This window comes from Streptopelia decaocto, assembly GCF_964273445.1.
Source record: "Streptopelia decaocto genome assembly, chromosome: Z".
NCBI classification, from domain to species: Eukaryota; Metazoa; Chordata; class Aves; order Columbiformes; family Columbidae; genus Streptopelia; species Streptopelia decaocto.
Window position 1 is genome coordinate 31,368,851 of NC_138657.1, and position 16,610 is coordinate 31,385,460.

The following is a 16,610-nucleotide window of genomic DNA, read 5'->3' on the forward strand; positions in this document are numbered from 1 at the left end:
CAGAGATTCAGTTCTGTTCATTTACTAACTAAGTACTTATAACTTAACAGCAGACTTGTGTCTCTTAAATACCTGAGTTGTGGCAGCATTAAAGGAAATTCCAATCAATGAGCACAGGCCCAATCCTGCAGCCACTGAGAGTGCAACCAACAAGACTCCTGCCAGCCCCACGGCACCCTGAGACTTGGCACAATCCCACCGCAGCATTGTTAAACAGGCGTAGGCAAGCTAAAGCAAGTGGGGGGGAAGGAGTTGGGGGAAAAAAAAGGCAAAATATTAGAATAGATCCTTCTCTAACAGCTCTCTCTCCCCACCCAAAATACATATCCTTATAAACATCTCTAAACAGAACAAACACATCATAGGTGCTACACAGAGGAACAGGTGACAAGCCCGAGGCAAAAGTTTACAAACTGTAGGTTTTATTTTAAATATGCCTAATGTGTTGGACTTCTGACTGGTAACAATAAAGCGGATGTTTAAGCCCTGCTCACTACCAGTGAAAATTAAATAAATGTATTTTATTACCATTAGCAAGTAGCCACTAGCTACTCTGATAACGCTGACATCAGAAAATGACTTTAGGATGTCATCCAGAGTGGTCGTAGTAAAGGAAAGCACCTTCTGAGTAGAGTTTTGTGTAACACTTTGATGAACGACCTATGAAAAGAAGAATAAAACAACAAATTCATTACCATCTTCTACAGCACACATATACTACTTTTGCCTTAATGTTCCTGCAAAAGCCCACGCCCTATACAGATTTTATGCTGGTACTATGGAAATGTGTTTGGGAATTACTTCTTGCAAGCTACTGATGATCAGACAAGAATTTGCATCCCTCAGGAAAAGCTACTGCATTTCCAGCCCATTCCAAACATTTAACTTGAATCCTCTTCCCATAACTCCACTGTGGATTTGTTGCAGTACGAGTTTTGCCTTTAAGCCAAGGCCAGCAGTCTCTTTCCCCCTGCCTGGCCATTTGCAGAGGTCAGAAGCAGCGCAGCAGAGGTCAAAGCTTGGGACACAGAGGCCAGGCACTGTCACAGAGACTCCCCACCCAGGCTGCTGCTGGCAGAGCAGCCTGTGGCTGGCTAATGTTTTCCAGACGCGTTTAGAATAATCACGCCAACCAAAAGCTTTTGAATTCCAGCTAGTTCTTTGGTTCCTTCTCAGCCCCAGCAAAGCAAAAATGTCCCACGCACCAAAGACCGAAACTTTTATGTCTTCTCTTACGTGAATAACCAAGCAGCTTCTTAATTGAAAAAAAACCCCAAAAACAAACAACACAAAAAAAAACCCAAACCAACAACAAAAACAAACAAAAAAACAACCAACCAACCAAAACCAAAACCAAACCAAACCCAAAATGCACCACAAATAAAAAAAAAAGAGCTTAAAAACTGGGAGGCAATTTAAAACCAGAACTCGGTTCTGGTTTAAGCATCTTCCTTGAAAAAATACTACAAAAAGCCATGACAGAAGGCAGTGGATCTCAGCAGGATTTCAAGGTATGATATATACATTATTTTCAGTTTTACCTCAACATACATCCTCTGCCAGGCTTCCAGAATTGCTGCTGCTTTATCCTCGTTCCAGTTGATATGTGAAACATATTCATACCCCTTGAAGTGCTCATACATTTGCTTAGGAGTCATTAACTGAAACATGGTTTGTAAAGCCTGGGCACTGCAACATGGAGAGAAGGGAGAAGAGCAAGAGGCATAAAATGAGCATTCTGAGGAAATTATTTTAATGGCATCAAGGCCTAAATAAGACCTTAATGGAGTTCTTGATGTTATAGGGCACATGTTTGTATTAAAATTGAAGAGAGTATAATTATTTTACTGTGGATCTGGTGCAGCTGTACTGGTCTACACACCATTGAGGCTCAATCTGGTTTTAATGAGAGTTTTACCATTATTTTCAACAGGATCTGTTTCAGAAGCAAAGAACATAACTCTACAAATCACTAAAGATCATGAATAACAGGTAGATTACTGTGAGGATGCCACAGGAACAGTTATTTCTATGAGATCTTGTAAATGCTGTTGGCCATTTGTCATTTGAAGACCTTGGTCTTTTTCATCCCCTGGAGAAAAACGCCAGATTAAACTCCTGATGCCTGACAAGCTGCAAGAAGCACACAATTGCAACAGCTATCCACCCTGGATTTCCACGGTATCCAACTGTATCCAGTAATTTTAGAAACTTAAGGAACGATTTTATTTTTCACTAAAAATATATTTTTTGACTACTTGCTGAAAGACTTATCAATTCATTGTGAATGTTAAAAAGTTCAAAATTAATGTTACAAAGTTCAAAATTAATATTACAAGTTCTCTGTATTAAATACAGAAGAATTGTGCTTTATTTAGTTTAGTATGGCGTACGTTTTTCAGAACAGTTCTGTTTCACTGTTTTTTCCCAGCAATGAAGTCCGGTGTTCCATGACTTCTTCAAGCGTCCAAAAACAAATGGGTTTGTTTTATTACTCAAAACTGTATTCAAGATGTAGGGACATAAAAATAGACTTTTCTCTGTATTGATCCTGAACAAAGAGTTCAGTGGGGATTTTGGAATTCTGAGAGATGTCAAATGAGTGAGCACACAAGCCAAGACATTTTTTGCCTTTTTTCCTCTGATTGTATTTCAAAACATGATCTAAGCTGTTCAGTGCTTTAAACACTGTTCTAAAAAACAAAGTTACAAAATCACTTTTTTAAATTCTGTTCTCTTGAGGCATGTCCTCCTCAACTTGGGCTCATACTACACACGAAGAGCAGATTTTGCATGATCCTCTCCCTGTGCCCTGAAAACCAAACTCTAACAAAAAAAACTTTTCAGTTTCCATTAAACATTTGTTTACCTGACAAGTTTACCAGAACTGTTCTTGACTGTACCACCTACAATCAACTCCTCTTGCCAATGCATGTATTTTCTTGACAGTCCATAGCATCCGCCACTCAAAACAACCGCTACATCAAGAGGCTAGAAAAAGTTGTAGAGAAGCAATTAATCACTTTCCTAACTTCAGACAAACTTATCCCCTACTTCAACACCCAGTGTACTAGAATAATGGGTATTATAGACAATCTAGGAGGTTTACAAAGATAAATGGGTTCAACAAACCAAGCTGAACAAATCAGCTGGACACTTGTTGACCAGATAGCAATTCCTCCAAAGCCTGATGTGATTGATAAAGAGATACATATAATTGGGGCCCGTGACTTCAAATTCTTCACAAAAATCAACAGAACTGGTGCTAGTTGAAGGAAGGATTTGCTGCATGTTTTTAGTGTAGAGCAGCAGCAGTATCCCAGCAATGGCTATGTCTGTCCGAGGCATCAGGTTTGCTGAAATGCCACATCACTGCCTTGCCACAGCCAGCCAGTAGCCGACAACCATACTCTTGAGTCTAAATACACAGGATTAAGCATTGCATCACAGAATGAGAAGTTCGTCAGTGTGGGCTAACAGCATATAACAGAAACAGAAAAATGACACTGCTCAAGAATAGAAACTATGTTGCTTGGAAGAAAATGGTTTACCTTCTTCTCTCCCCTCTGACCTCCCCTCAAGCCCTGGCCTCCCTTGAAAAGATATGCACGAAGACAAGCAAACTTACTTTGGTGGAATTTTTATTGGGAGCTGTGATTGGGCAATCGGGATCAGCAGGATTCAGGCAGGGTCGATCCATATAACCATGACCAACCTCTGCTTTATTCAGCATTTCTTCCCAGCTCTCCACTTGGTAGTTTATTTTCTTTAACTCTTCCAAGAATTCTAAGGGGTCAAAGTTGATCCACTGCAAAGGAGGCTTCCCTCTGCAAGAGAAACCAGGAGAAAATGACACACACAAAAAAGACAAAAGAAGTACTGAATCAAAAATACAAAATCATATTTGCACAAATAATGCAGTTATTTTCTGCTACAAGTTAAGACTTTTTCTGGTAAGGTTGTTTCATGAAATGTAAGGCATGTTTTAATTAAGATTAGTTTGTTTACTTTTCTTGCAGCCCAGTTGTAATTTTAACAAAAATGCTCGGTTCTTACAAAGTTGTTGTATAAAACGGAATACTCACAGGTTAAAAATATTTCCATTTAAACGCAAAGGAAAACAAATCATCAAGCACCTAAATAACAAAAAAGCAGCCAACTGCTCCTTCAAAGAATCAGGGGGGAGGGGAGAGCGAAAGAAGAGAGGGGGCTGAGGAAAGAAAGACTTTCTCATAGTATCAGATTACTTCTTGCTAGTCTAATAATCATCTTGCAAATGTAATCAATCAATATAGCTGATCTTTGTTTATCTGTAACAATACTGCACTCCTTCAAATGCCCTGGCAGCTTGACTATCAACCATTAAGCTTTCCCGCTACCATGGCTGTCACCACTATCACTGTCACATCTCCCACCCCCCACTTCTAAATTTGTGATGTTGACAGACTAGAAAGGCTTTTGGCTGCCTCATTCTGTGGTTCAAACCACACTGTATCTGCTTAACCAGGCTTAAGTCATTATTCCGAATCTCCCAACCAGAAAACACAAACCCCCTTATTTCCCCATCTAAAACTGTACACTAAAGGTTAGGAGATGGCCATTGCGAATTGCTTTTACAGAGACATGCAAACCAGGACAGAAACAATAACTCAAATGCTAACTCTTGCATAATTAACAGAAAATGCCTGCACAGATTAACAATTAACTCTTTAAAGGATTCAAGGGCATATAATATCACACTTGTAAACTGGGAGAAACGACCCATAAAAGATACTATATGGTTTATTTAATGATCTCACAAGCAAAGGATTTGTTCTTTATTCCTTAGGAAGACTTGAGATTTAAATCAAGGCATTTTTCTTAGGAATAAAATTCCAAGCCAATGTTTTTGTATTTTATGGGAAAAACAAAACAAAAGCCAAAAAAACAAACCAAACCAACACCAGAAACAAGTTTATTTCAGGAAGAAAAAAAAAAAAAGGTATAAAATTCCTACAGCTTGAATTCAGAACTTAGATTTTATCTTGCATGCTAGCAGAATGGGAAAAATAACATGGGATTTAAACTGACACCTACAAATCACTTCTTAGGAAAAGGAAAATCTTTGTTCAATGAAGAAAAATCAATGCATATTTTCTGTAGAGACACTACACTTTATCTTTCACTTTTCTGTTAAACCAGAATCTGACCAAACAATAGGAATACAAATGAAAAATCATACAGTTACACAACTAAAATTAGTCAGACCCGAAAGTTATAGAAACATGCTTACAATAGGTAGGCAGTTCCTGACTGTAGCTTTGCTCCCTCCCAGAAGCAGTCCAAAGGAGTGATAATTAAGCAAGGATAAAGATATTCTATGATCTGTCAAAATCAGAAAGGGGAAAAACACAGTAACATTAGAATGTAATTCAAGTTGCACAAGCTGTATTGTAAGAATACACAAATCTTATAATTAAATGCCTGCTACCCATACCTGGTCCATGTAACCTGCTTCTGTGATGAGCTCTCCTGATTTATAACACAAATGTTCCAATTTCCACTGTCTGTAAGAAATACAAAGAACATTTTTTTTCTTTCACAAATACTGAAAAGTTATTTCTAAAATGTAACATACCTATAAAATTGCAATTCATAGACACATATTAGCCTCAAACAGCAAATAACTGAGAAAGGCAAATATTATTCAGCATAGATATACTCAAAAAAAGCAAAGGCCTTTCTTTTTGTAGTTACAGACTAGACAATTGTTTCAGTTATTCTCATTTTCTCTGTAAAACTCATTAAAAGTAATGGAGCTCCTTTTGGATGAACAGGCTAGTCAACAGGTTTAAGGGACAGAAATACATTTTTGTATAAATGCGACCACTTGTGACTTAACATGTCACTCGGAGACACAAGTGAGGGAGAAGCCAGCTCCAGTTCAGAGGACTAGAATATTCCCAGCTGACCCAGACACACAGGAGAAAAGAAACCATTAGGAATTCTGCCTTCCTTTTTCAGCTATGTTACAACCTCTGCTGCCATGGCTTCTAATGCCTTAGATAAGGCAGGAGCTGGGCAAATGATAACTGGAGCCTTGGCACTAGTTCACTTAGGCTTCAGTTGAAAAGATATGCTGAAAGACAGGGGGCGTCACACCTTGCAGGCAGCACCCCGTGGCACATCATCCTGTAAGCAGTAACCCTGGAGAAGGCAGTTTTCAGGGAGACATCTCACTAGCCCAAAACTGGTATCTTCTTAAGATGCACCTTTGTTATTTTTTTGTTGGATAAGACACAACTCCCAACCTTCAGTACTGCACACAGCCACTCTGAAGGCCATCTCTGTTATGTTTGTTATTCCACGCACTGCCATTTCTCACATCTGCATTTCCCTTTACATCCAAACTACTGGAAGGATAGTGACTTGTGCCAATGCTCAGTCATTATGTACCTCATGATGGTGTCGGCAAGTGAATTCAACTCTAATATGGAAGGATTTGCAGCATTAGGAATCCCATCCCTAAGATCCTATGTTTAAGAGCACAGACATCACTGATGTACCAAGACAAATGCTGGGATACTATAGCACTGCTCATCAGGGTGCACTCAAAATCTCTTCCAACACCACTTAATCCATCTTATTTGTTAAAAGCCAACTTGTCACTGCTATCGTGCCACCATGTCAAGTATCAGAAACCAGTGGTCTTCATATCAAAACGCAGTCCTAAGGGAAAGGTTCTGAAGTGCTAACCATTTCAAAATACAGAGAGGGAAGCGTGCACCCACTTTTTAGCTGTCACAGATGAACAGGAAAATTTCTGCTTTTCCCCTTACCTGTTGTACATATAGACATGTACTCTGCTGGCTTGAAGCGCAGAGTCAAGATGCTGTCGGAGTGCTTCTGTGGTTAGTACATTAGCACCATCTTCCTGTGGAGTCTGGATCATGAGCTGGGGGTTAAACATGGCCTCTTCTCCAATCTTCTGCCGTGTGTAATTTAACTCCCGACTCACTCGTCCACCAACTGATGGATAAATATCAACAGCCTTGTATTAGCCAGTAACTGCTTATTCTGGATTGATGGGATGAGCACTTCCTAGTGAGAAAAACTTCACCATGTGCATGGACTATTCTGTCCCAAACTGATTACAATTTAACTCTCGAACTAATAACTTTATTTTAATAACACCGCAGTAAAAAACATATTCCTCATCAAAACACCATTGTCTCTGCTGCACTAAAACATCAATGCATAAACTGGAGCCTTGAACAGTTTCTTCTTTATTTTAACCAATACCCCATATGTAAAAATAAAAAAAAAAAAAAAAAAAAAAGAAAAAGCAAAAGAAAAAGCCTTTCCTTGCAGATCAGACCAAATACTATGTTACAATTTCTTACACATGTATAAACAGTCTGCTTCAATAGCACATTTCAAGTTAAATGACTTTAATTTACACTCTTCTGCTAAACAATTTAGCAAAGGCAGAAGGAGAATGTTTCTCTTCAGTTAAAAAAGGGAGGAGGGAAGGAGTAAGTGAGCATGAGTACTTCTTTCAACCTTAAATTAAAAAAAAAAAGAAAAAGAAAAAAAAGAAAATAACAAGTTCATATAAAGAGATGCGGTTTGGAGTGTAGCAGAAAGGACTGCCTACAGCTAATTTATCCCAGTGCATCCAGTACCTGCATAACATGTTGTGATTCAGATCGTTCATAATCACCACCTGTTTTTAAACCCACGTGAGAAAGGCAGAGGGAGAATGCAAAGTCGACAGGCTCTAGAGGGAGCCATACTCAATTTGCCTTGCCAGAAAATATTACGTAAGAATGGAAAATTATCTTCCCTCCCACAAAAAAGCACTCATCTAGAGTTCATATATTTTATATAACCTCCCTTTTAGTCCCTCTAGAAAATGCATGTGGGAAGTAGGGTCAATTAATTCAGCCCATTAGCTGAATCAAGACCACATCCAGATGAGGAGGACAAGAGTACCACCAACATGTTGTTTCTACCCTTCACAATTTATTACCTGTATTGCTCTGCTAAGTCCAAGCTACAAACCTGGTATAATTTGTTAAATTTTTTTCAGTCCTAGTCAGCTTGGCACTGGTGATCTGAATTACTGCCAAAGTTTAGTTCTGCAACAGTGTGAACAGAAATTAGGCATGTACATCTATCTGCTCCTAGGCCGAATAACGGAAGACTGATGTGTAACCAGCTGGCAGTGTGGAAGATGACATTCCCAAGCCTGGACAGGAATATATTTTTTCAATCACTTGGGTCCTCAACCCATTCATAACCCTCCTGGGCTAGAAGGACCACCAGGCAAGAAGCTGGGCCCCCGTGTGGATAAAGCTGTGTGAATGAGACCCTCAACAATTAAACCATACAGTCATTCTGGCATGAAGCACTGCTTAATTTCTAGTTCAAGAATTCTTTGAAGAAGTGTTTCAACAATACACTAATTTTTTTCAGCCTGTCACATATGGCGTTGCCTTCTTCACACCAAGTAACAGCGACCAGCTCACAGTAAGAAAAAAATAAAAATCAAAGTATAACTTCCTTACCTAGAGTCTGTTTATGACTTAATATCCCTCTTACTACAGGGAGAGAACATAAGATCATTGAGACAGCATTGCACAGTAAAAAATAAAAAGCTATTGTTAATTTTTATCAAGAATTAAACCCTAAAAATACTTTCACCCATCAGGCTCACATTGATGCTCACTTCTTCCATCAAGAAGTAGCCTATGATACACTAATAAATTTTACTTCATCTTACTGGAATATGGGGTGGGGGTGGGTAAGGGAGCAGAGTTATCGTAATCCGTATGTCTTGGAACCAGAGCTTTCTTTTGCAGTCCTTTACACTGCAAGTGCTTCCAAAGACAAAATGTCTCTCTCCCTCTTTTGTGTCTCAATGCCAGCCAAGCCCCAATTTTATGAGGACTGTGGAGTCTACCATAAACTTCTGCTCCTGGTACTATATTCTCTCCCACCCCACCCACACTTTCCTTTTGAATTTAACCAGGACTTGAACCAACAAACCATACTTCATGCAAGACAAAGGGCAGCATTCCTATCTCTGCTGAAAGTGACCAACTGTTTACTATCAACAGAAATGATTGCTTCCTAATCAAGGTCCTGTCAAACCACATTAACTTCACTGAACAAGGCAGATTTAGCTAATCAAAATCACATCACACAAGTCAGTAATCAGAACAGAAGCTATTTTCTTCCCCCTTTAACATTCAAAACAGGAATAGCAAAACCACCCAAGACGGCGGGTGCACGTCCCAGAACCCAGCAGCAGGTCTGCTCCACATTCTTCTCAAGGCATTACACCATTTAATTATTTATTTGATAGGCCCATTATGTACATTTCTTCAGCTAAATAGCATAAAGATAACTACACAGGCAAATGTGGATACTTTATACAACATAACACTCAGGTACAAGGAACTGATAAATGTAGATTGCAGAGGAAAACTCTGCCAAAGACACATGATGTCAAAAACATAGACCAGAAGCAAGTAGATACAACAGTGGCCTTTCAACACACCACAAGTAACCAAGAGAAAAAGCAAAGGCCAAAAAAAAAGGCTTATACCCATTATGTTTTCGTTTAAATTTGCAAAGATCACCGAAGGCTGTGATACCCAGAGATCTTAAGCCTCCACAACCAGCACTATCAGCTGAACATGCACTTTTTTTAGATCAAGCGCTCCGGCTGCCTTTTTTTCCACCTCTCACCGGCCCTCTCCCCCCCGACTATCCGCAGCTGCTGCAAAAACCTAGGAGAGAGACCACTAGACATGTCACTGAATGTACCTGAAGCCTCTGGTCTCACTGTGCTAAATATACAGAACACTAGGCTCAACACTTGCACACTCTACAGAAAGCGATTCCTTACACTTGTAAGAAAAAAAAATACACCCATTATAGTCATCATAGGATTTCCATGCTACAGGACAAACGATGTAATGGAAAATATGAGCAATTAACGAAATGCTGGTGTTCTGTGGTTTTCCTTTATGGACTCTGCTTCCCTACCTTTGGTGACAACATTTTACACTCAAAATGCTACTGACTTAAATTGTATACAGCATACAGTACCAATACTTCCCATTTTATTCCGTATCAAAGACAGATAGACTATTTCACTTTAATATCTTGGTGACAAAATCCACACATCACTCTCCTTTTCTGGTACATCAAAAGCCACTTGACAGCATTTGAGTCCTTTATTACATGATTCCTTATGATTTAGTGCCTAGGTGGCTGAGTTGGTGGCACAAATTCCCACAAGCCAAAACACTGATTTAAATAACAGATTGGTACATTGTCTCATGGCTGGTTATAACAAACGCAGCAGCTTGAACACTATCGTTCCGGCAGCGTCATCAGATTCTGGGTGTCTGCCTACAAAGAACGAGATACTATGCCATCTCTACATTTTAGCTAACAAATTTTTAAAAAAGAAAAGAAAAATCACAACAAAGCAATAACACTAGCATCCTGGCACCATCTCTCACTTGAATATGACAGTTTCTAATTCTCAAGAATGTGTCTTAAGGCCAGCGTTCAACATGAGACAGTTTTACTGACAGCATCTTTGTTGCTGAGTATTAATTCTCGTTAAAAACTCGTGCTTTCCACACAAGAGGAAAGTGTCTTCCCCCTCCCCCTCTCCGCAATATCCACATGCTTCCCTCTTAGCTCTTTGCCAGAACACATAAGATCTGCCTTATGCAAGTCAGCTTCTTGTTCCATGAAAACATACTGATGCTTCTCCTGAACTTTCCCACCAACCTGAACAGAAGCTGGTCAAGGTACTAAATTCTTTGCCCTTCTGAACAGCCCGAAGAGAGCAGTAATTGTCAGTATGGACACTGGGTTGCTAAGAACTATGTAGGGACCACCATGCCTCCCTCCCCCAAGAGCAATGAACAGCTGTCAGGTGGTAACAAGTTTTAGTCATCCTTAACTTGAGGCAGACCTGAACCCGTGACCTATAGGTGAAAGGCTCTAGATCCCATTACCAGGCACTGGGGTCACAGTCCCAGTGATTCAGTCATCACAGATTAAAATGCTTCAGTGCATCTCAAGAGAAGCACCCAGAAAAACAAAACTACTTGCCTCTAGTGTACCTTTGCAAAACAGTGACCAGAGAATCAGAGAATCATAGAATCACAGAACGTCCTGAGTTAGAAGGGACCCACAAGGATCACCTCTCTAACAACATTAGAGTGAAAACCTATTTGTTTTTATTGACGCAATTTCTGACAGATTTCCTTCCACTGACTTACTACCAATTCTGAAGTTACTGCATCACTCACCTCGTGCTCATTTCCACTGCAAATGTTACTGGTTTACCTACACCCTTCTCACAATTCACATTCAAAATTTACATGGCATTACATTAACATGCTTATAAAGAACCCTGGAATCTACGACCAGGAACTGCAATCCCTTCCACACTGAGCAGCCTCAGGAGCAAGTTTGACCTCTCATACAATAAGAGATTGATCCTAGATCAAGCCGTGAGTGATACCCAAAAATCTCTGCCTGTTAATTTATTGTCCGGTTGCTCAAAAGGCATGAAATATTTATTTTTCAGAGTATCTTACAATGTTTCATTTCAGGTTACTGGAATTGCATCATACAGCCTGAGGCTTTGTTATTTTTTTTCAGACATGAACACTACCTCTGTTAACCATTCAATAGCTACCTTGTGCACAACTGTGAAACAAGGAGCTTAGTAGAGAGCAAGCTCTCTCTTAAAAGAGAACATTCCTCAAAGTCCAACACTTCAAATAAAAATGTTTGCCTAACAATGTGGAGGACAGACTTTGAGAAACCAAAGCTAAGATTTCAAGAAATACTTACTGGTTTTGGAGCCTAAGTTCTCCTGAGGTGTGTGAATGGAGCAAATTTTTCTAGAGAATCTCCCTTCTGAAGACTATGGGCCTTACAGGCAACAGGTGGGCAGACACACTTCTGCTGTGTTTGAGCAACATTATCTTTTACATGTTTCCAGGACTTTAACTGTGTAGCATTAGAGCAATCTAGGCCAACCTTTTGACAACGACAACTCGAATCAATACAACTGTACCTCTAATAGCCATGGACACCTCACACAAACCATGTTTTAATTTCACCCCTCCAAAAGATGCCAACCAATACCCCTTACAATGCTTACATTACAGCCTGAGCAATAGCAAAGCAGGCACCTCTGCAATTTGCAATATTTGTTACCACCACAACAGGAACCAAAGAGAAACACAAAATAAAACCCCTTAATGACTCAGTAGCCATATAAAAATGAAGAATAAGCACAATATCTCAATGTGTCTGCCTGAGACCAACCTTTACGAATTGACTCAAAAAGCAGCAGCATGCAGAGAAAGACAAGAACAGCCCAGACTTGCCTATGTGATGCGCTCCATCCTGAGTGAGAGCCAGGGAAAGCTGCAGACACCTTGTCTTCTCTCCCTTCAGCACTCTCTCCCTGCTGGGATGAGAACCAGGAAGGGTCCTTGTCTTCATATGTCTCTCCCATGCATCCTACACAGCCTGTGCCCTCAGTTTTGACTGCTGTTAAGGGCTTCCTTCCATTCCACCCCCTCATATAGTCTCTCCTTGGGCTGTTCTCACATGCATCTTCATTAAATGCAGATACAGACATTACTTAAAAACTACAAAATGAAACTAATTGCAGTCCACTTCATTGGTACACAGATAAGCCAGTCAGCCACAGCTTTGCCTCCCTGTCAGTATGGCGTTCCAGTACTTGAAGTCTTCTACACCTGCTGCATATCTGAAGGTTAGTACCTAATGACACCAAAGACAATTGCCATTTTTATTAATAAAGGAGCACAGACCTCAGGACAGCAAACACAGCAGCCAAGTACTACTCACACAGGATCAAAACCTCCTATAAAGAAACTGAGATGAAGAGCTGAAGTTCTCTGGCAGATACGAAGATTACCCTGCCTCTTACTGGGCACAGAAAAATAATGGCTTTTTGATTTAAAGCTTCCTGTTGCTCTCTAGGGAGTTCTCTTGGATGTTTGAGCTTGTCTGTGCTGCTCTTTGTCAGCAACAGAATATAGTTTTCCTGCACACAGACAGTATTAGTTAGCATCCTGACAGAAGAGCAGGGAAGACGGCACTCTTTAGGCCTGACTGGCAGAGTACAGGGGTAAAACTGTTCGCTGGGAGGAAGCGCAAAACACTTCTCTTGAAATCTAACTTTAGTCAGTACAAGAGATTGGACTGGTTGGCATGTCTACTTCTTTAAACTTTTGGAATGTTGTCTACTTGTAGAGTCAGAACTGCTATTGGCTCACATGGCTGATCTCTGAATTTATTAACTAGCGACTGTAAGACATGATAGTGTATTTAAGGTATCTGATATTCTAACAATGCTCTGGACAGCTCTCACAAACCCATCAGGATTACATTATAAAAAAGTTTTGGCTACCTGCAATTATTTTTTTCTGCTCATTTATTTAACTATGCAAAATAAAGACTTCATAGGGAGTGATTGAAGCTGAGCTACCAAAAAAAAAACTACTGAGAAATGATGAGCTTACAAGAGCTAGAACACAGTGGTAAGCAGTGTCTTAAAGAGATTACATGGTCATTCAATGGGCTGTGCAATGGCTCAATGAAAAATTATCACCTTTATCATGTAATTAGACATGATCTATGCCAACACTGGACTGCAGGCAGTCAGAAATCCCACGCTGTGTCTAGGTTTTCTAGCACGGCATTTACTCTGCTGAATACACATATCTGCATTTGTACAGCTGACATGGAACAGCAAGGGTTGTGCATGCCTAGGTTAAGACAGCCTGCACTCCACCACCTCCCTTCCTCCAACACCCAGTGGACGCTCTACACTTCTTCTTCTTCTCCCCATTATAATGTCCAACAAAAGGACACCGTCTGTCCAGAATATCACCACATCCCAATGTGACAAATCAACTGACTTCAATCTTTCTTTAGCACCACTGACTTCCAGGAAAATCTAGAAGCAACATGACCATCTCAACCAGTTCTGTCACATTGGGAATTAGATAACACCAAGTTCTTTGGTTTTGCTTAAAAAAAAAAAAAGAGAAATAAAAAGCAAATATAAAAGACTGTAGCCTACACATGCAAAAAAACCCCAAACCAAATCAAAACAAAAAAACAACCAAAAGCCACACTTCAAAAGGTTGTTTTTATCTCCCAAGCGATCGTATGATATGAGTCAAGTTACTCCTCACTCATGCTGGGGATGACTCCAGTGTTCCTGTTACAGATTTCAATAATGCTGACATGATTATGAATAGCAAAAACAAAAACACACATCAAAGATGACTTTTTATTCTGTCACAGTTTGACAAAGTTTAGAGCTGTGACAAGGACACAAAGCTGTCTGCATACTCAGGAAGAAAGCCCAACAACAGCTGCCTCTGCTTGTAGAAGGAAACCTTCCCCGCAATTTTAAGAGCTGAAACCTTTTCCCTCGAAAAATCGAATAAAAGCTGATTTTACACATATGCATCTGTATTGCCCACAGGCAGAAAAACATTATTTCTGATTGGGTAAAACAGACAGATTGCTAAAAAAAAAAAAAATTAAACATTTTTTGATGCGTTTCTTGCTTGGTGCCCCTTTAGTTTGAGAAACTGGAAATCTGCGGTTAACAAAAAAGTTTAAAAAACCCTGAATGCTACAAACTGAAATAAAAAACCTCACACAAGCAGCTTTGAAAAGTACAGTAATACACAGAACTGGTACCTGCATATCAAAGTTTCCAGTTAAACACAAAACGCAGTATCACAGAATCACAGTAGCTCCTTACCGAGCTGCGACACATGTCCTTGGTAACAGGATACGAGCTGTTCACCTCTGGGTCACTGGATCTAATCCAGTCAGGAACAATAGTGACCACAAGTTGTTTACCCTCTGACAGCTGTTTGCTAGCTTATGTGAAATGAGCTCGTGGTCTCAGTCCACTTCCTAGTGGGCAGGTGTTCATATTTTACAGAAAACCACCATCACAACTGGTATTCTTGTTGACCATCCCAACAAAGAGGCTGAGGAATGAATGGGCATGGAGAGCGAACTATCCTTTCTTCCGAAGACCTGGTCCCTTCAGGACAGAGCTAAGTCACAGCTTCTGGTGGAGACGCCCAACTATTGAGTTTTCTGGCCAAAGCAGCAAAGGAATAGAGCCCTCTAGACTGCTTTTTCCTAGAAATCAGAGGGACGGCCTACAGTGAGGATAAGCAGCTAATACAGACTTTTGCTACTCTCCAACATTTATGGTCACGTAACAGTTTACACCCACTGAGAGGCAAAGCTGAATAATCTTTCTATAATTTAAGAAAACATTTGAGCACACTTCGTAACAGGCCAAAATCCTCAATTGTACATGCAAGTGACTAAGTTTCCAGTTCTGCTGCGAAGGGCATGTAAGGAGCGTCAAGGTCTAAACCTAAGGATTTCTAAACAGCTGAATGTAATTGTTTTAAGTTACTTTAACTTGAATAAGAGCTTCTGCTGGGTAATATGTTAAAAACAATTTGCTGTGTTGTTCCACAGCAGTCAGCTTTCCTCTAGGCCCAACTTTTCATTTAACCTCTCAGTGCCCTTTCCTCAAATATGTAATTGTTTTCCTGTGTGGTTAAAAGCAGCATTTTTAAGTCTTTTCATCTGTACTCCTGGGATAGCACAAGTTTCAGCTGTACATGGAGTATCACAAAATTTGAATGCCATTTTTTTCAAAGGAGCAGCAAGTAGTAATGAAAAAACTCTTAATCCACAACCTTTTAGAGCATACCGCTTCCTAAATATTGCTTTTAGGAGATGGCAAAACTAACATACAGAAAAATTAAAGGAATGAACACGTTATGAAAGAGTACAGTTTCTTTCAAGTATTCCCTACCAGCTGCTTGCTGTACCATCTGTTGTTGCCTAAGCAGCTTCCTTCTGAATGGCTTTGCAGTGAAGCAGAACTGCTCTCACTGTCGGACACAATCAGGTCAGGTCAGCACTCCCCCCAGCACCGAACCTGCTGCCTGTCACAGCTCCCCCCACCTCGATATTTCTTACTGGCCACCAGCTCCCAAGACAGTGTTGCATCTGTCAGGAGGCCCATTTTTCATAGTTTGCTTGCTATTCACACTGAGCAGTAAAGAGCACATTTCATTTTGTGCAGGATGCAATCAGAGATTCCCGTCAGATACTCTGAGAGCGTGACCATATGGCCAAGTTTATTCTGAAGCAGAAAGGGCTGGGAAAGAAAGTTGAACAAATGACCAAACACACCCCACAACACAAGCTTTATTTTCTACTTTTGGCTATTCTGATCATGCAGGTAATCTCACTTCACCACCAAGCGCACCAGGCTACAACAACGGTCCGTTCTCCTTTTGAACGGGCTATTACCAGCAGCTCCAGGGCCGGCAGAGACACGCCCCTACCGCAGCGGACACGGCGGCACAGGAGCGGCTCTCCCGGGCCCTGCTGCCAACCGGGGCCGCCCCACGCTCCCACCGGAGCCCCCGGCGCACCGGGAACCCCTTCCCAGCCCCTCCACCGCTGCTCCCCCCGGGGGCCCGCACAATGGC

General features: G+C 40.5%; 1 protein-coding gene across 2 annotated transcripts in view; it reads right to left on the reverse strand.

Moving 5' to 3' along the window:
• PTCH1 (patched 1) overlaps positions 1–16,610 on the reverse strand; it is a 66,347-nt gene that overhangs the window by 35,583 nt on the left and 14,154 nt on the right. For both annotated transcript variants that reach the window (XM_082074482.1, XM_082074483.1), the window contains exons 3-10: positions 6,819–7,008; positions 5,477–5,546; positions 5,273–5,364; positions 3,629–3,827; positions 2,870–2,991; positions 1,542–1,689; positions 529–660; positions 73–228 (exon numbers count right to left, since the gene is read on the reverse strand). In XM_082074482.1, the coding sequence (XP_081930608.1) occupies positions 73–228; positions 529–660; positions 1,542–1,689; positions 2,870–2,991; positions 3,629–3,827; positions 5,273–5,364; positions 5,477–5,546; positions 6,819–7,008 (1,109 nt within the window). The remainder of the gene's footprint in view (positions 1–72; positions 229–528; positions 661–1,541; positions 1,690–2,869; positions 2,992–3,628; positions 3,828–5,272; positions 5,365–5,476; positions 5,547–6,818; positions 7,009–16,610) is intronic.